We start from the raw sequence: 21667 nt of genomic DNA on the forward strand, positions 1-21667 counted from the left end.
GAATTTAGCAAGCCGGAGTGATAAATTCAGTCACTTATGTGCTGTCAACTTGACGTTTTGCATAAGAATTGTCACTGAGAAGAATGCGCGGAATGAAATCAGGTTTTTAATTATTTATTTTAGAACTTGTACAACACAACATGCCTACTGTCGGCCGCAGCTGACGCCCAGTGGCGGACTTGGCAATTTTGGGGCCTAAGGCGACCTTCATGGGTCAGGGGTTAACCCTGTAACACCGAACGTGTCGGATGCGACACGTTTACGCATATCATCTTTGAAGCCTCGCAACACTGTAATTACGTCACCCACGTGTCCCTGGTTGCTCTCGTTTGAAAGTACAGAAGTTGATGTCCACACCAGTTTTTATTTGAAGTCAATCAACCAAGTAAAACGGGAGATAGTGTCATTTGAGTTTTATAGTTTTATTGCACTCATAAATATGCATTAAAACGCTGCATGGACCATGTGTCTATCTCCATATTTCCATAATTTCTCGTCCTTTTTTCAAAACCGAAAGCAGCACAAAAGACTACATATCCCAAGAGCCGTTGTGATGTCAAGAAGGACGAACCTAATGTGAACATTTTTAATAAATTGACGAGCAAGGCGCCAACTAAGGGAAAGGAGACACGCGTAGCAAGCAACGGCCGGTTGGATTGAGCGAGCGACTTTGAAACATGCAGAATGAATCGAAAACTAAATTTAGCGCAAGCTAATGCATTATTTCATTAACTCAAGGAATAGGAGGAGCTGTATTTGTCATTGTTTTCTTCGGATCAGTCGGCGTCTCAGCGAATAGAAGTGACAGCAGCACGCAAACGTTGCAGCTTAGTGACATTTTCAAAAACAAACTTTATTGAGTGCGCAAAAAAACAACAACAATACTTTATTGGGTCGCATGCCGAAAAAAATTTTTATTGAACTACTTGTCAAAATTTTTGAAAATACTTTTTTTTCAATGTTTGTTATTTTTTTCTTCACGATGAATCTTTTCAGTTTTTATATAGATGTGTGTTCGAGAAGCTTGATTGCATGTACATACAGTGCCTTGCAAAAGTATTCGGCCCCCTTGAATTTTGCAACCTTTCGCCACATTTCAGGCTTCAAACATAAAGATATGAAATTTAATTTTTTTGTCAAGAATCAACAACAAGTGGGACACAATCGTGAAGTGGAATAACATTTATTGGATAATTTAAACTTTTTTAACAAATAAAAAACTGAAAAGTGGCGCGTGCAATATTATTCGGCCCCTTTACTTTCAGTGCAGCAAACTCACTCCAGAAGTTCAGTGAGGATGTCTGAATGATCCAATGTTGTCCTAAATGACCGATGATGATAAATAGAATCCACCTGTGTGTAATCAAGTCTCCATTTAAATGCACCTGCTCTGTGATAGTTTCAGGGTTCTGTTTAAAGTGCAGAGAGCATTATGAAAACCAAGGAACACACCAGGCAGGTCCGAGATACTATTGTGGAGACGTTTAAAGCAGGATTTGGATACAAAAAGATTTCCCAAGCTTTAAACATCTCAAGGAGCACTGTGCAAGCCATCATATTGAAATGGAAGGAGCATCAGACCACTGCAAATCTACCAGGACCCGGCCGTCCTTCCAAACTTTCTTCTCAAACAAGGAGAAAACTGATCAGAGATGCAGCCAAGAGGCCCATGATCACTCTGGATGAACTGCAGAGATCTACAGCTGAGGTGGGAGAGTCTGTCCATAGGACAACAATCAGTCATTCACTGCACAAATCTGGCCTTTATGGAAGAGTGGCAAGAAGAAAGCCATTTCTCAAAGATATCCATAAAAAGTCTCGTTTAAAGTTTGCCACAAGCCACCTGGGAGACACACCAAACATGTGGAAGAAGGTGCTCTGGTCAGATGAAACCAAAATTGAACTTTTTGGCCACAATGCAAAACGATATGTTTGGCGTAAAAGCAACACAGCTCATCACCCTGAACACACCATCCCCACTGTCAAACATGGTGGTGGTAGCATCATGGTTTGGGCCTGCTTTTCTTCAGCAGGGACAGGGAAGATGGTTAAAATTGACGGGAAGATGGATGCAGCCAAATACAGGAACATTCTGGAAGAAAACCTGTTGGTATCTGCACAAGACCTGAGACTGGGACGGAGATTTATCTTCCAACAGGACAATGATCCAAAACATAAAGCCAAATCTACAATGGAATGGTTCAATATAAACGTATCCAGGTGTTAGAATGGCCAAGTCAAAGTCCAGACCTGAATCCAATCGAGAATCTGTGGAAAGAGCTGAAGACTGCTGTTCACAAACATTCTCCATCCAACCTCACTGAGCTCGAGCTGTTTTGCAAGGAAGAATGGGCAAGAATGTCAGTCTCTCGATGTGCAAAACTGATAGAAACATACCCCAAGCGACTTGCAGCTGTAATTGGAGCAAAAGGTGGCGCTACAAAGTATTAACGCAAGGGGGCCGAATAATATTGCACGCCCCACTTTTCAGTTTTTTATTTGTTAAAAAAGTTTAAATGATCCAATAAATGTTGTTCCACTTCACGATTGTGTCCCACTTGTTGTTGATTCTTGACAAAAAATTAAAATTTTATATCTTTATGTTTGAAGCCTGAAATGTGGCGAAAGGTTGCAAGGTTCAAGGGGGCCGAATACTTTTGCAAGGCACTGTATATACCTTTGATATGGTGATAGGTACAATACCTAACTTCACAAAGAGATATCCTCCAAACCTTTTTTGTGTTGGATAATATATATCATTTTTTTTTCTCACTATTTTGCACTGTATATAACATGTTTTGACCAGAGTATGGGTGAAGGCCAAAAACGCCTATGACCATAGCTGCTGTTTGTGTTGAATTGTCAAACATAAAACCATTCAATCTTATTTTTTCAATTGAATGTTTACCCTAGCAAGTTAAATAAATATTATCAAGCTTCAAAACGGTTGGTCGAGCATGTTTGGTTGTCAGTGGGACTTCCAACATTACAAATTTTGAAAAAAGATTTTGGGATTTTTTTTGTCTTTTGGGGTCCAACATGTGGATTAAAGTTGGTCAGTGAAGAAAACAACAGTTTGGACATGAAGTTCAAGATGTCCTAAAAAAAAAGGGACCCAACTTGGCCATTGTAAACAATTTTATCTTTGAAATATAAACGCAACATCAAAGGCATGCAAATTCGGCCAAAATAGGCTGAGGTGTTAAAGGGTTAAAAAGGTGAGATGGGTGTGGAGGAAATATGTTCCTGTTGTTTAGGTACACTAGGGCTGTCCTAAACGACAAATTTTCTCCTGATTAGTCAGCCGACTAGTTTTACGATTAGTCGACTAATCTAATAATTTTCTTTTTTTTTAAATTAATTTAGCAATTACATTTTTGTTGACGCTCATTAATCCAAAAAACCATTTTGGAACACTAAAATTCTTAATCAAAGTACAAATAATCATGTAAATAACAATAATTAATCATAAATAAACTGAGGTTAAATGCTGACAGCATTTACTAGTGCAAAAGAATGGAAAGTAAACAGATTCAGAACACCGACTTTGCCTTTCCAACATCATTCAAAACAATTCTTAAAAAAAAATTCTAGCATTATTATTATAGTATACTACTATATATATAATAGTATTATAATAATTATTCATTGCCAACCATATTTGTCATAAAGAGTGTCATTTGAAAGCTATTCTTAGTGTAGAATCTGTATTCTGTAGTATTTACTCAACATATCATAATATTCTGAAGTATGTGGGATTAACTCCAGAAATCGTTATTTATATGACGAACATGATGTGCTTTTATTTTGAAATGTTCACTGGAGGTACGTTCGCTAGACCGCGAACCGAAAGCTTTACACTCTGTAAAACAACATTCTTTGTCATTGCTTGTGGTGTCACTAATAGATTTAATTTTTTTTCGTTAGCAAATGCTGTTAACCAGCTATTGAGTGTTATTGTATGACTGATTGGAACTGTACTTAATTGTTTCGCCACAGGGTGTGCTGTTGTGTATTTTATGTTCGGTGTGAAGAAGAAGAAAGTTAACAGAGGCATTAGCGGCCTGTTCTCAACTTCTCCCTCACTGCACTTCGCTCATGTGTTTGAAATAAACGACGTGCAAAGTTGCAAGTGAGCTGTAAAAATAGCGAGCTTAGTGGCGTGAAAAATGCGGGAGAGCTAAGTGAAGCTAACGAACAGCTAAGCGGAGCTAAGCGATGCTTGGCGAAGCTAAACGGCGCTAAATGAAGCTAAGCGACTGATACTCAGTCCGTCGCCATGGAACAGTCCATGTGTGGGGGGAGAGATAATATAAAAGCAGCATTCAAATGGCTTTCTTTTTTGTTTTGTTATTTGTTTGTTTGGTATGCTGACATGATTATACAAGACGAATAGTTGGGGGTGCTGCTGGCTCCGGTGGCCCAAGCTCTTGCTCGTTGGGGCAAGGGCAGCTGGTTGGGGGCCCCCTACTGGTTGGGGGCCCAAGGCGATCGCCTACTTTGCCTGAATAGTAGATCTGCCTATGCTGACGCCAGCAACAGAACATGGTTCAGGTATAATACACAAAACACATCCGCCACATTAAAACCCGATTCTTTACATTATTACAGGTATTATTATTGCTATTACTATTATTATATTAGTATCCTGAGATCTTTATTCATAATTTATTTGTTTTGCTCTGTGTAATTGCTATTTGCAATAGTACCAGCAGTATTTCTTAAGGATTTAGTGTGTATTTTAGGGCTGTGGAACGAATTACCGTAATTTTTGCACTATAAAGCACACCTAAATATAAGCCGCCACCCACCGAATTTGGCATGAAAACAGCATTTGTGCATATATAAGGCGCACTGGACTATAAGCCACAGCTGTCCTCACTGTATTATGGGATTTTTACATGAAAAGATATTTACCAGTAACACTTTATTTGACTGCGGCATCATACAGCTATCATGAGACCAAATGAACCACCATGAAGCTTTGAACCCATTGGCTGCAAAACTTCATTGCTTCAAGAAGCTTCATTTGGCCATCACTGCACACTTGGGGGAGACAGTCAACCTCTTCTGCCACCTGCTGTCAACATTGTTGTTGTCCAACATGCTTCCTAGCATGCATTGCAGCGCTACAGATATACAGTGGGGCAAATAAGTATGTAGTCATCCACTAATTGCACGCCAGACCCACTTAGAGTGTTTGTTGCCAAAAAGCTCAATCTTGGTCACACACAAAAACACACATGGTCCCAGGCTTCAACTGGGACCGTGTGCTTTGGTCAGATGAGACCAAGATTAAGCTTTTTGGCAACAAACACTCTGAGTGGGTCTGGCGTGCCACGAAAGATGCGGATGCTGAAAAGTACCTCATACCCACTGTGAAGTATGGGGGTGGGTCAGTGATGCTGTGGGGCTGTTTCGCTTCCAAAGGCCCTGGGAACCTTGTTAGGGTGCATGGCATCATGAATGCTTTGAAATACCAGGACATTTTAAATCAAAATCTGTTGCTCTCTGCTCGAAAGCTGAAGATGGGTCGTCACTGGGTCTTTCAGCAAGACAATAACCCTAAACATATGGCCAAATCTACACAGAAATGGTTCACCAGACACAAAATCAAGCTCCTCCCATGGCCATCTCAGTCCCCAGACCTTGATTTGTTGGCAAAAGGGGGTACAAAGTATTAACACCAGGGGTGCTAATAATTGTGACACACATTATTTGATGTCAAATAATTTTTTCTTTATGTGGGATTTTTTCCCCACTGAATGAATGCACTTGTATTGAAGGTTGGATTTTTCTCTTTTTTTCCCATTAAGGTCCCATATTATTTGAATTAAAAAAAATATATTAGAAGCTAAAAAAACACATCTTTTTCAGGGGTGCCAATAACTATGGAGGGCACTGTACGTATTGATCGTAATAAAAGTCTTAACAACTGGCCAGGCTCTCTAGGAACACGTCACAGGCAGCACAGTACCATAGTATTCTGTGCAAAGAGTCAGTCAATTTCAACATGCTAATTAGTCCCGTAAAATGAATGAAAACCGGACATTTTCATCAATTTATAAAACCCCGCCGGAAATGTCGGACAGGATGTAAAAAGTGGACGTGTAAGGGCAAAAGAGGACGTTTGGTCACCGTATGCTGTATCTCACACAAGTCAAATAAAGGCAAAAAAATCGGAAATGAGTCACTTCAGCATGTGGCGTCAACATTACCTCAACGAGTCTGTCAGATAGCCAGTCAACGCCACAAGGACTAAACTACCGACCATCTCTGCTGGATGAATGATGGTGTTGAAGACACAGGGGAAATTGAAAAATGTAGCCCTCACAGTAACATTATCTCTATTGAAGTAAGAAAAAGGTCAATGGACGGTGGTCCTACTTTTTCCTAACATGCACACTGCATAGGGTCGAGAGTGATCCCCAAAGTCGGACGGGATAGGCTCCCGTCATTAAGTGCTATATAAAATGTATAGATGGGAAAAGCATCAATAGGAAGTAGAGCTGTGTATGTAAAGTGGAACGTCTGGCCAAAGACCCAGACAGTCTGAGAATGTAGCATGTCTCTTTACGTATAGACATTAAAACTGACCTCATTCTTGCCACGCTTAGCTCACCACTCTTCGTCTCTTTGCGTCGTTAATAATACATATTTGTGAAACCTGTCAAATCGTATCGACTGAATAGTCCGAAAAAAAGTTTTGCGGTTTCATTTATGAGTGTGTTTACGTTCCTGGATAGTTTCTCTCGCCAGGGTCCGATCTCGAAGGCGCTATCTGGCTGACATGTTTTCAAATCGCAGGAATGTGAGATTATTCCTACTGTCGGCACCGGGTCGCAATGTGAGGGGAAGAGCGAGATGAATGGAGCCATAGGTGTCATCCAACGTTGCTACTTGCACTGGGCAAGCACAAGCAAACAGAAACGGTCTACAAGGAGAAGTGTCCCATAGTGATCATCAGACCTTGGCAATTGATCACCTGTTGAGGCAGGAATGAAAAGAATGTCTTGTATTTAAATATGGTATGACTATTAGTCATGTGGAAAGACCATCATCTCATACTAAAAAAACCTGATGTCCACTATTTTGCACCAACAAGGAAAATAGGTTAAAGGGATCCTCTATTTTTAAGACAAGTAATTCTTAAAAGATAAATGTTAGTATGAGTTATAATAATTTGATATCAAATCCCCTCCTAATGTTTTTGTTTTAATTAAGTTTGTAAAATTATTTTAAGACATAGGTCGCTATTCTTGTTACGTCGCAGTGCGTGACGTCAGCCTGTTGCCGAAATTCCGGCGTGTCACTCGTTAGCTTTCCCAACATGTCGTCGGTTCTACCCTTCCTATTTGAACCAGATCTGAAAAGTGAGGAGCAGGATAGCACTGTCGGTCGTTCACAAAACGAGCTTCAGAGAAAAATGCATGCAGCAAATACCTGATAAGACAAAAGTTGGGCAAAACTGGTGATGCACTCGCTGCAAGTGAGTCTCAATGGCAACAAAGCGAGAGAGTGCTGTTGGGAACTCCGGTTTTGTTAGCAGATATTCAAGGTAAGCATATTGCGTTTCAAACTTATTCGAATATAATTATGTAGATTCTTAGCATCCAGAGCTGTCGTGTGCTTTACATACAGTACAGGCCAAAGAGCACACCTTGTGTAATCCATGTCTTGTACATTGTAACGCGTGGTAGCTAGGATACGTGTATAAAAGTCAGGGGTGAAAGTGGCTAGAATTTCTTGCCGGAACGCCCCGACGTGAAGGTCGCCACGGAGCCAGAAATTTTGTTTGTTTATTTTCCTTTTTTTGGTCAAACCAATGGCGGGCTACTAGTTTATTTTTTGTTTGAAAATTTCACACATTTTATTAAAACGAAAACATGAAGAGGGGTTTTGATATAAAATTTCTATAACTTGTCTTTTAAGAACTACAAGTCTTTCTATCCATGGATCGCTTTAACAGAATGTTAATAATGGTAATGCCATCTTGTTGATTTATTGTTATAATAAAGAAATACAGTACTTATGTACCGTATGTTGAATGTATATATCCATCTTGTGTCTTATCTTTCCATTCCAACAATAATTTACAGAAAAATATGGCATATTTTATAGATGTTTGAATTGCGATTAACTGCGATTAATTAATTTTTAAGCTGTAATTAACTCAATTAAAAATTTCAATCGTTTGACACCCCTAATATATATATAGAATATGAACTTCCGGTATCGATATCCGATAGGGATCGCAATATTTGGCCTTGGTATTACTTGGTATCGGATCGAATCTAAAATCACTGGTATCGCCCATCGCTACTGTCAACTAAAACTACACGAAATCTGTATGAGATTTCCTCAACTAAAACTAGACGAAAACAAACACATTTTGAATTGATTAAAATATGACTAAGACTAATAAGTGTTTGCATCCAAAAGACTAAGACAAAAATTAAAAGGGCTGTCAAAAACAACACTGGTAGAGGTTAAATAAGGTTCCACTGTAAAAGTTGTCAACCGATTCAGGGTGTACCCTGCCTGCTGCCAATAGTTAGCTGGGATTGGCTCAAGCACCCCAGTGACCCTCATGAGGATAGGCAGCTCGGAAAATGAATGAATGAATGTAAAGGTTGTAATTTATTTCTGCTTCATTATGAAATCTCATTCCAAAGCCAAACGACACATGTTTTTGTAAGTAGTGTGAGAGCAAACTCGTGTTTAAGACAGCCCAAGATTTGCCAGCATAGAAGACTCATTCTTTAGCAGTTAAAGTTGTCTGTTGTGACAGTGACGTGACTACACCCGACAATCTCTCCGCAACGCTCGCTTCCTACTTTGGAAGTCAGAAAGCGTGATGTCAACAATGGCGTGTGGTTTGACGGACATCTTGACAGCAGGGCCTCTTGTGGTGAAGGTCCATGTTTATGTCAAGGTTCTGGCTCTGACTCCGTCAGCTCGAAACCATCCAGCAGGCAAAGCAACTGCTCCTGACTGAGGCTCTCTGACTCACTCTGCACAGACACAAATATATACAGTATGCTAATACAGACATTTTTACAAGCACTAACACAGTGAATCGTGAGCAGTCAAATAATACTTTGCTCGCCTGTTCTTGCTTATAACAAGAGTAGACACTACGTATTTTCCATTTTATTTCAGGATCCTCCCTAAATGTGCTCCCTCGGCAAGCATTCTTCACCGGGCATACGCTCAGCTTTTGACTAATCACTCTAAACCGTTCCTTGATGTTAGATGACCCGGGATAACAGCTAGTTTATTTATCATAATAATGTATGGCAGAAAAGGGGATGTTCCTTCATCAGAACCCAAGAAAAACACTCCCAATTGATGTATCCCTTGTAGGCGGTTGGATTTATTTTTAAATGAAAAAACTGACTTCACACAAGTAGCCCTCTGGTTATGAATGGGAGTTTGCTTTAGGCCTGCTGCACATTGATTACCATGACTGAGCAGGATTTAATATGACAATTGTGAGCAAGTAGTAGGGCTGTCAAAATTATCGCGTTAACGGGCGGTAATTAATTTTTTAAAATTAATCACGTTAAAATATTTGACAAAATTAACGGACATGCCCCGCTCAAACAGATTAAAATGACAGAACAGTGCAAAGTCCACTTGTTACTTGTGTTTTTTGGAGTTTTATCGCCCTCCGCTGGCGCTTAGGTGCGACTGATTTTATGGGCTGCAGCACCCATGAGCATTATGTAATTCTTGACATCAATAGCCCTAGCCAATGTCGAGATTTAATAATTCCACCTGGTCTTGGCCCTGCTCTGAGGTCTCCCAGCTGGACGTGTCAGGAACACCTCCCTACGGAGGTGCCCTGGTGGCATCCGCACCAGATGCCCGAACCACTTAATAAACTGACTGAGGTATAAAAAAGTATCTGTACCTTTTGGAATTTGTCACATTTCTGCATAAAATCGCCACCAAATGTGATATAAACTTTGTCTAAAATCACACAGATGAAAAAACAGTGTCTGCTTTAACTAAAAACCACCCATGGCACATTGATCAGGACTAATGTTGGCCATTCTTCTCTACAAAACGGCTGTAGTTCAGTCATATTCCTGGGATGTCTGGCATGAATAGCTGTCTTTAGGTCATGCCACAGCATCTCAATGGGGTTCAAGTCTGACTTGGCCACTCCAGAATGTGTGTTTTGTTCTTTTGAAACCATTCTGAAGTTGATTTTACTTCTGTGTTTTGGATCATAGTCTTACTGCAGCATCTATTATCTTTTTAGCTTCAACTGTCTGACAGACAGCCTCGGGTTTTCCTGCAAAACATCCTGATAAACTTTTGAATTCATTCTTCCATTAATGATTGCAAGTTGTCCAGGCCTTGAGGCAGCAAAACAGCCCCAAATCATGATGCCCCCTCCACCATGCTTCACGGTGGGGATGAGGTGTTGATGTTGGTGAGCTCTTCCATTTTTCCTCCACACATGACGTTGTGTGTTACTCTCAAACAATTCAACTTTGGTTTCATCAGTCCACAAAATATTTTGTCAAAACTTCTGATGAGTGTCCAAGTGCCTTTTTGAAAACATTAAACAAGCAACATTATTTTTTTTTTTTTGACAGCAGTGGCTTCTTCCGTGGAGTCCTCCCATGTACACCATTCTTGGTTTTACATATAGTCGATGTATGCACAGAGATATTGGACTGTGCCAGTGACACTCTAGGGTTCTATTCTTTACCTCTCTGAGTATTCTGCGCTGAACTCCGGGCATCATCTTTGGTGGATGGCCACTCCTTGGGAGAGGAGCAACAGTCCCAAACTCTCTCCATTTGTAACTACTCTGACAGTCATTTGATGAACATCCAGACTTAGAGATGGTTTTGTATCCTTTCCCAGCTTTATACAAATCAACAATCCTTGATCGCGGGTCTTCAGACAGCTCTTTTGACCGAGCCATGATGCACATAAGACAATGCTTCTCATCAAGACAATTCTTACCAGGTGTGTGTTTTATAGTGGGCAGGGCAGCTTTAAAGCACTCATCAGTGATTGGGCACACAGCTGACTTAAATTGTTTGGTAAAAAACGGTTTCAATTCCTCTTGATGTCTCCTCAGGCAGAGGGTTCACTGACTTATTTTTCTCCCTTCTGTCATTGTTTGCATGCTATCCTCATTAAAATATGTAAAACTTTTAGTTGTTTTTGGGAGGTGGGAGGAAACCGGAGTTCCAGGAGAAAACCCATGCAGGCACGGGGAGAACATGCAAACTCCACGCAGGAAGGCCGGCGCCCGGGATTGAACTCAGTCCTGATCTCAGAACTGTGAGGCGGATATGCTAACCACTCAGCCACCTTGCCGCTTGATAACTTTTATTTTACCCGCAAATGAAGCATCATATCCTCGCCACACGCGCTCTTCGCTCGTGAGTCGATCTACACGACATCCAAGAGGTGTGCCAAGTTCCCCCCACGCATCATGCAGTTACTGTAATTAAATCCTACAGCTTGATTTTCCACTTTTCGCAGGGGGTTCTGGTCCCCATTAACCATGAAAAAAGATGGCTCGCTGTATAATCTTATAGAAAAGTTTGAGAACCACTGGTATAATCCTCCAGTGTGACATCCATGCAGATGTTTCCACCACACCTCCACTGAGGCAAAAGAAAAAAAACCTCACATTCCTGTGTCTCATCTATCCCGACAAGCTGCAGCTAATACTCTTCATTGGTCATGTGGATGCTGCCCCTGAGCGGACCACCCTGTGGAAGGTAGCATGGTTTTCACTTGTTGATAGACATCTCCACCAGATGATCCTGCCCCGTGCTCTAAGCACTCCACAATTTAATGACAGCCTTTGGGTCTTAGAGGCTCTGTCTGTGTTAGTCATTTATGACCCCTTCAATTACCTAGACCTGTATATCATTTTCTCTACAGGCACGAGTCCACAGGCACTGTGGTATGCATTCCAGCCTCGATGTCCCCCCCAAAGGCGCTGCCACGATTTGGTCCTTTGACACGCAAGGTGCACTGTGGACTTGACCTTGAAAACCCTAGAGGCAGAGAAGCTACTGTATATCTATGCATGGAAAAAAATCCTTACTTACTTATTTTATGTAGTATGTACAGTAGAGGTGTGCAAAATTTCCGATTCTTAGATTATTCGTGATTCGGCCGTGGAAGATTCGAGAACGATTCACTAACATCCAAATTCCGATTATTGAAATATGCGTAGTAAAACGGAAGTACAAAACACTCAGCGCGCCGCGCGGTCTTCGGGACGGAACGGAGCGAGAGTAGCTAAACATCATGCTTCCCATTACCCGGCCCCTCAGGTAATGCCAATGCTCAACTCACGGCTCTAGCTCAACTCATGCAACGAGATAAAAAAACACAACAACATACCTGACTGCTGCCGAAAAGCTGCTCCAAAGTACATCCATATAATGTTACGGTGGATATCATTTATATAGGACTAGATGCAATATAGATTTGGTAGTGTTAGCAGCACATCAACAAAAAGCTAGATGCTGGCGTTATAAACGGACGCCATCTTAAAGCAGTACACTTCCCTGCAAGGCTGTTGTAGCGAACCTTCCAAGCAAACCTAATTAACTTTTTATCTAAAATACTCCTAAATCGGTAAAATATTGACTTGAATCTATCTTTAAAATAGTTTTAAAACTTTCACATGTCGGAAGTAGACAAAAGGGAAATTATGGAATAACGGGAGCAATTTTAACAAATTTAATGGTTGATTCACAACATTAAATTAATTGAATGTAGTTTAAAGCTGCTGATACAGAATGGGGACTGGAGTTTTTTATTTAATGTTATTTTTGTATATTTGTTTACTGCTATATGTTAACTTGATACTGAAATAGTAGTCTGGTTTAGCCTGAGAGTATTTTTGAACAATTTTGGAACTAATGTACAAAACATTAAAAAAAAAAAAAAAGAGGAAAAAAAAAGGACGGGGGGTGCATCAATAATCGTTTTATAATCAAATCGGAGCCTCTGAACCGTAATCGTAATCGAATCGAATCGAATCGTTAGGTGCCCAAAGATTCCCAGCTCTAATGTACAGTGCCATCCATAATTATTGGCACCCCTGGTTAAGATGTGTTTTTTAGCTTCTAATATATATATTTTTAAATTCAAATAATATGGGACCTTAATGGAAAAAAGAGAAAAATCCAACCTTCAATACAAGTGCATTTATTCAGTGGGGAAAAAAATCCCACATAAAGAAATAATTATTTGTCATCAAATAATGTGTGTCACAATCAGTGTTGTTAATTTTACTTTAAAATAGTAATTAATTACAGTTACAAATTACTTCTCCCAAAAAGTAATTGCGTTAGTAACTCAGTTACCTGAATGTAAGAGTAATTAGTTACTTGGCAAAGTAACTAGTGATAATTTTTTTTTTCTCAAAAAAAAAAAAAAAAAAAAAAAAAAAACAAGAAACAAAAAAAACAAAAAACAACAAAAAAAAAACAGGTCACACAATGTGAAGTTTAAAGGATTTGGGGGACAATTGGCCCTAGCCCAATTCTTTACCCTCCACTTAACTAGACACAAGGGTATTGCGATAACTAGCTAGTAACCTTTGCTATGTGTGGAAGTCATTTAAAGTTGTGAATCAACCGTTAAAGTTGTTAAAATTGCTCCCGTTATTGCATTAGTTCCCTTCTGTCTACTTTAAACATGTGTAAGTTTTAAAACTGTTTCATCATTTAAAGATAGATTTAAGTTACGATTTTGCCGATTTAGAAGCATTTTAAATGAAAAAAAAAAAAAAAAAAGTTACTTAGGTTCGCTAGGAAGGATCTCTACATCAGGGCTTTCCTGAGAGGTCTACTGCTTTAAGATGGCGGCTGTTTACTAACGCATGTAGTCCTTAAAACATGTTGGCAATGCAGCTGTGTCAGTTTTTGCATCTAGTTCTATAATATGATATCTACCGTGTCTTGTGGGCGTAGTTTGTCGGCTATGGCTACGGAGCCACCTAGCATCGCGGTTGCAACGGCGTCTTCCCCACTGCTGCTCTGCTCTCGTCCCCGTGAGTCCGTTTCTCTCAGACTTTTTTTATTAAACCAACTTAGTAACGCATAGTAACGCACGCCTTTCCCGCCTCAGTAACGGTAACGGCGTTGCCAAGATGAGAAAAGTAATTAATTAGATTACTCATTGCTGAAAAAAATAACGCCGTTAGTAACGCCGTTATATTGTAACGCCGTTATTAACAACACTGGTCACAATTATTAGCACCCCTGGTGTTAATACTTTGTACCAGTGGCGGTCCTGGCTACTTTCGCGCCCTGGGCGAACCAACCCATCAGCGCCCCCCCGACATCCAAACTTGTCCCCTGGGGCCCTAGGCAAAAGGCAACATGGGGCCCTTTGAGCATGTGCAAGTAAGGGGGACAGTGGGACTTTTAGCAATAGCATATTTAATAAAAATCTAATAAAGCCTCGCTCTCATAGAGCGCTTTTTTGCATTATTCATTGACTTCACACTATCCTTAATTATTTACACACATTTGCCTTAATAAACAAAATGTACTTGGGATTATTATTATTGTGCTTAGTACACATACCGTATTCTACTGACTAGCTGGTAAGTTATATTGCTTTTACTTAATAAGGATAACATTCTGGCACAGAAGTGAATCCTGTAACATCTTATCAGTCTGACTGATCAGTGTGTATGGTGATTCTAAACACTGATTTAATGTTCTAGGTAACATCTTTATGAATGAAGAAACGAGAGCATGCTGCAATGCTGTTAGCAAACGCTAACAAGCTAGTTACAACAAGTTAAGGCAGTTAATTTGTTTACTACTACTAGTCTGCAGTGCTTCGACTACATTAGGACATAAAACTACAGTAACATAGTACACTCACCGCTGTCTTGCTTCCTTTTCTCCTCTTCTGCTTTTTTTTTTCTTTCTTTTTTTATTTCCAGACGGATAACTTTTCATTTTGCCAATTAATAAAGGGCCGATCGCCGCCCACTCACTCTGAGTCACGTGACACACATACATATTTGTGCAGTAAAATGAACACGAAGGTGGGGGCGGGGGGTTCGAGTGCGTGCTGCGTGCGGTCATCTTGGCCATAAAAGTGGCGAAAACTAAGCACTTTACACTCATATGGATGTACAACATCATTTTAAGATGCTAAACTAACACCTTCCCTCTTAAAACAAATGTGCAATGCGAATATAAAGTAAAGAACGCTCTCCTCGACGCAGCGAGAACGAGTGGGATCAACCAGCTGACGTAACAGGAAAAACACGTAACGGTCGCGCAGATGACGGCTCTAACTTATCATAAGAACTTTATGGCATGAAGAGGAAATACTTACATTCGTTCATGGACGCACAGATGGGGTGGCCGTCCTCTGCTCCAAATGCGCACCTTACGCTTACGCCTATTCTCGCTCTCAGAATATGCAGCGCTTTTGACGTAGGACAATAATAGGACTGGTTGCTATGGGAACGTACGCAGCGGCATACCGCATACCCAAGTAACCTTGCTAAAAGGAGTATTAAAATTGCTAATAACATCGTTTAGGATTATTTTAGATGCATATATGTTATATTTTTCTTGTAGAGTATTGAACGAGGAATATGATAGACCCATTAATGGACTTTCTTGGAAAAAAAATCACCATTTCTTTAAGAAGTCACATGAATAATGAGGTGGCCTGTGAAAAGCTGTACAAGGTACAGAGCCCCGCTCCCCTCCTTGCTTCACCTCTGACAGTGTTTGAGACTCGCCCTGCTCACTCACTGCAGTTGCGAATAGCTGATCCCCCTCCCGTCACCCCCTGCCCCTCCCTGACACACATGACTCTCAGCAGCAGTTGACATGATAGTTAGGAGCGCCCTAGCGCCCACTCTAATAACTTGACGTGGAAATGAGCAGTATTAATCCAAAACCCTAGCGGATTTTTTTTTTTTTTTTTTCTCCTCGAGGGCGCCTGTGCGCCCCCATATAGATTGCGCCCTGGGCGGTCGCCCACATTGCCCATAGGAAAAACCGCCTGTGCTGTACAACCCCCTTTTGCCAACAAAACAGCACCTAATAGTCTCCTATAATGTTTCACAAGCTTGATTTTGTGTCTGGTGAACCATGAACTGTGTAGATTTGGCCATATGTTTAGGGTCATTGTCTTGCTGAAAGACCCATTGACGACCCATCTTCAGCTTTCGGGCAGAGGGCAACAGATTTTGATTTCAAATGTCCTGGTATTTCAAAGCATTCGGTCCCAGGCTTCAACTGGGACCGTGTGCTTTGGTCAGATGAGACCAAGATTGAGCTTTTTGGCAACAAACACTCTAAGTGGGTCTGGCGTGCCAGGAAAGATGCGCATGCTGAAAAGCACCTCATACCCACTGTGACGTACGGGCGAGGGTCAGTGATGCTGTGGGACTATTTCACTTCCAAAGGCCCTGGGAACCTTGCTAGGGTGCATGGCATCATGAATGCTTTGAAATACCAGGACATTTTAAATCAAAATCTGTTTCCATGTCATTTAATGTTGTGAATCAACCGTTAATGTTGTTAAAATTGCACCCGTTATTGCATTAGTTCCCTTCTGTCTAATTTGACATGTGTAAGTTTTAAAACTATTTCATCATTTAAAGATAGGTTTAAGTCAAGATTTTGCCGATTTAGGAGCATTTTAGATAAAAAGTTACTTAGGTTCGCTAGGAAGGTTCTCTACAACAGAGCCTTCTTGCGAAGTCTACTGCTTTAAGATGGCGGCTGTTTACTAACGCATCTAGTTCTTTATTATACATGTTGCTAATGCAGCCGTGTCTGTCATTTGCATCTAGTTCTGTATATACTGTATGTGATATCTACCGAAGCATCATGTGGGCTTGTAGGCTATCGGCTACCATCAGGTATTATTGGAGCCACCTAGCATAGTAGCATCGCGTTTGCAACAGCGTCACTTTCCCTTGCCTCCTCCCCACTCCAGCTCTGCTCTCTCGTCTCCGTGAGTCCGTCAGACTTTTCTCGCGTCAGTCAACCAACATAGTAACGCACGCCTTTCCCGACTCAGTAACGGTAACGGCGTTGCCAAGATGAGAAAAGTAATTAATTAGATTACTCACTACTGAAGAAAATAACAGTAACAACTAAAGATGTCCCGATCGATCGGGTCCGATCACGTCATTTTCAAAGTATCGGAATCGGCAAAAAAATATCGGACATGCCTCTTTTAAATATATATATATATTTTTTTAATTTAAATCGTTTTCTAATAGTATTTAACGTTACAGACAAAATGTCTTACACTCATCCAAAGTAGTTTTGGCTTACAGTAGGGCTATCAAATTTATTGCGTTAACGGCGGTAATTAATTTTTGAAATTAATCACGTTAAATGATTAACGCATGCGCTGCACGACCCACTCACGCATTGTCGCGTTCAATCTATCAAGGCGCCGTTTTACCTATATATAACGCTAAAAGGCAGCGTATAATGAGTAAAGAGAATTTTGACAGCCTTTGGAGCCTTTTTTTATTTGGCTAAAGCCTTACAATCCCTCTCTCAGCAATTAAAAATATCGTGGGAGGCAATGTGGGGAAGAAAGGTAGTAGTTGATCTTTTTCTTAACACCCTATGTTTTTTCCCAACGCACAGAAGATATATCAATTGGCGCCCCTACGCACAGTCATGGTTGCACTTCCCATCATGCATTTGGGCAGAACAATTAATTGGCTGCAGTATCATTTACTGAAAGCTCAACAAATACACGAGATGGCAATATTTAGTCACAACATACAAAGTCACATTTATCCTTTAAGATTTACAAGTCTTTCTATCCGTGGATCCCTCTCACAGAAAGAATGTTAATAATGTAAATGCCATCTTGAGGATTTATTGTCATAATAAACAAATACAGTACTTATGTACTGTATGTTGAATGTATATATTCGTCCGAGTTTTATTCATTTTTTTCTTAATGCATTGCCAAAATGTATATGATCGGGAAAAATTATCGGGAATGATTGGAATTGAATCGGGAGCAAAAAAAAGCAATCAGATCGGGAAATATCGGGATCGGCAGATACTCAAACTAAAACGATCGGGATCGGATCGGGAGCAAAAAAACATGATCGGAACAACCCTAGTAACAACACAGGTGGTAACCCGGGGACGACGTGTATATGTTTAGTTTTTGTCTCGGTACTTTGTGTTTTCCCGTGTGATTTTTTTTTTTTACTGCACACTGTAACCGTTAAAAAATTAAACATCCCGTAAAATACATGGGCAAACCACACTAGTTCACAGGTATGTAGACGTCAAATCAGGGGTCGCGTTAACCGAATATTTTCCGTCGTTGACCGGTTTTTTAAAATGGTGACGGAAAAAAGTCCGTCCGTCATTTTGACAGGTTGCAATTCACACCCCAGACCACAGGGTGGCGAGTGAGCATATTAATTAGCTATTGTCTCTCTTAATGCATGACGTCGTTGGCTATTCTGTCAGAATATTGTAGCGTCACCGGGGTCTGGCGGCGGCAACGTGATTGACACATCAACGCGAGGTTCTTATTGGTGCACCCGGTGTGCCAGCGCGTAATCCAATTGGTGGACTAGATTTCCGCCTGTGTATAGACCCCAATCACATGACGTCACAACTCCGCCCCCCTGACTGGAGCTGCCATATTGTCCGTCAGCTCGTCGTGTTTACACATTACCGCTACGTACATGCCTCCTATGACGGCGTGTTTTTCTGCTCGTTAACGTTAATAATCAAAATGGTGAAGGCGTGTGTGGCGGTTGGTTGCAGTCATAGAGAAGATAGACGGAGAGACTTGAAGTTCTACCGTATTCTGAGAGACATGAAGAGGAGAGCGAGATGGACTGCTGTAATTCGACAAGAAATCTGGGCACCAAACGATCACCACAGACTATGTAGTAGTCATTTTATATCTGGTATGATGCATTTTATATATATTTAGAAGATTTTGGGCTGACAACCACAATTAAGATCATTGTGTGACGTTGGTGATTGGGGTCTATATAGTTGCCTCTTTTTCTTTGGGGGCGGAGTTTTTGTTTTGTTGGTGTTGGCGCTAAACAGAGTAAAAAAAGGGAGAAAAATACCACGACTTCCGTGTCTAATTTTTCGCCGTCAAGCAAGCGTTACAATATTGATTAAAAATAAATGAAAACTAAATACTATTGAATATGTCATCATTATCATTTTAAAAATTTAAGTGACGGGTAAATTTACATTATGACCGGTCAAAATGACAGACAACAAAAATGTCTAGCGCAACCTCTGCGTCAAATCCATTTGAACTGGGAGTATTGAGCCAATGAGTTGAACAAAGAGAAACCATGGTGACAAAGCACATCAGAGAAAACAGTATTGTTCTCTTGCTAAGTGGTTGATGACTCACTATTATATTTTTAAAAAATCTCAAATTCCTCTCTTGTAGCACTTTGGTTCACATCCCATCCATTAATTATTGATGTTTCAAATTTTTTTTGTTGACCCACTTGGAACTGGCAACTATGACATTATTGGCACACTGAGACCAAAAAAAAAAAAAAGACGGTGGATACAGTTTTTTTTCCTTTTCAGTATTTTCACAATCTGCACATTAAAAGTCTCCCTAATACAGGGGCATGAAATTCTTCTCAACAGTGCCAGTTGTCCCGGCACAGAAAAAGGACTAAAGTATTAAAGAGAGCTCTTTCTTTAGATTTTTTAAATACAAAAGGCTGTTTTGTGGTTGTGCATTTAGATGCTGACAACATTTTAGGGAATGTCAACACAACATTGACCTAATAAAACCTGTCAGAGCTTGTCAACTAAAGCATAATTGTACATTTTGTTCAGTAACAACATATGGCAGGCGTGTTTTAATTGAACAGAAACTTGACAAATGTAGAAGATTCTTTTACAATACAGTGAGGAGTAGAAGTATTTGCATCCCTTGTGATTTTGCAAGTTCACCCACTTAGAGGTAAAGTTCTGAAATTTCAATCATAGATGCATTTCCACTTATAGAGACATAATCTAAAAAATAAAAATCCGCAACTCACATTGTATGATTTTTAGAAATAATTTATTTGTAATTAATAGAGATCGATCATCCGATCACGTCATTTTCAAAGTATCGGAATCGCAAAAAAATATCGGCCATGCCTTTTTTTAATGTATATACTGTATATTTTTTAATTAAATCGTTTTCTAATTGTATTTAACGTTACAAACATAATATGTTACACTCATCCAGAGTCTTTAGTTTAGGCTTAAGGTGGGGTTATCAAATTTATACCATTAATGGCAGTAATTATTATTATTTTTTTATTTATCACGTTAAAATATTTAACGCAATTAACTCATGCGCTGCACGACCCACTCACGCATTGTCGCGTTCAATCTGTAATGGTGCCGTTTTACCTATATATAGACCCTACTCACTTACGTCACAAAATGACGTGTCGCTGTATCCGACCGCCATATTGTCCGTATTTTTTTAGACCTATTCTCATTGTTTTCAATTAGTCGTGCAAGTTATAGAGCAATTCATGGAAGCCCCGGTGTTATCTGACGCCGTAAACTCATTGGATGCCTTGCATAAAAGGTGTTACGTGGAAAAGCTTCAGTTTATCCATTCGCCAGATCCATATTTGATGCCTAAATCGATATTTTTCGACCCGCTGTCTTCGCTGTCTTTGCCTGACCCTGATATTTACAACTATCTTGTCCACACAAAATCAGCCTATTCTCACGAAAGTTTGAAAAACTTTAAGAGCTTGGAGGTTTATAAATGCTACGTTGCTGGTTGGGTGAAACAGGTCCTCGTACACGAAAATTCGGCAGGAATCTTGTGCTCGGGAAGGTGAGTTACGAAATTTTCAATTCAAAATCTTTTGTTCTTGCTAAAATCCACTGTCAAGTCTAATGTATTTCATGTCATTTGTCAATGGAGCTAGTGCTTTTAATGTTTATATGGTTTAGCGATAGCACTCTCACTGCATACATATATAATATGTAATAGATATGAAGTGCGATAGCACTACTCCAGATTGTCCCTAGTTGAATTTATTTTTTTGGCTTTTGACCTCAATAGTGAAATTGTAAATTAATTGTATGACAACTGTCTTATTATCCCCTTATAATTATATATTTTCAGGTAGTTCATTCACAACGTCTGAGTGTATGTTCTCGGCGATTAGCCTAGCAATGATCTTAATTGTGGTTGTCAGCCCAAAACCCTCTAAATATATATTAAATGAATCTTACCAGATATAAAATGACTACTACATAATCTGTGGTAGTCGTTTGGAGCTCAGTTTTCTCGTCGAATTGCAGCAGTCAATCTCGCTTTTCTCTCCGGGTCTCTCAGAATACAGTAAAACTTCAAGTCCCTCCGTCTATCTTCTCTGTTTTTGCAACCGACCGCCACACACGACTTCACCATTTTGATTGAGTATACGGACAACATGGCGCGGGGGCGTGGCTGTGACGTCACGTGAGTAGGGTCTATAGAGCTAAAAGGCAGCGTAAAATGAGTAGAGTGAATTTTGACAGCCTTTGGAGCCTTTTTTAAAATTGGCTAAAGCTTTACAATCCCTCTTCCCATGATTAGTAATATCATGGAAAGCAATGTGGGGAAGCGAGGTAGAAATTGATCTTTT

General features: G+C 40.1%; 1 protein-coding gene across 1 annotated transcript in view; it reads right to left on the reverse strand.

Annotated features, from left to right (window-relative positions):
* Positions 1–8644: 8644 nt before the first annotated feature.
* Positions 8645–21667, reverse strand: part of fsip1 (fibrous sheath interacting protein 1) — a 102710-nt gene continuing 89687 nt past the window's right edge. Inside the window, exon 10 of the mRNA XM_057859650.1 lies at positions 8645–9014. Within this exon, the coding sequence (XP_057715633.1) occupies positions 8931–9014 (84 nt within the window). The 3' untranslated portion in view covers positions 8645–8930. The remainder of the gene's footprint in view (positions 9015–21667) is intronic.

The sequence above is a fragment of the Corythoichthys intestinalis genome, chromosome 15 (assembly GCF_030265065.1).
Source record: "Corythoichthys intestinalis isolate RoL2023-P3 chromosome 15, ASM3026506v1, whole genome shotgun sequence".
NCBI lineage: Eukaryota > Metazoa > Chordata > Actinopteri > Syngnathiformes > Syngnathidae > Corythoichthys > Corythoichthys intestinalis.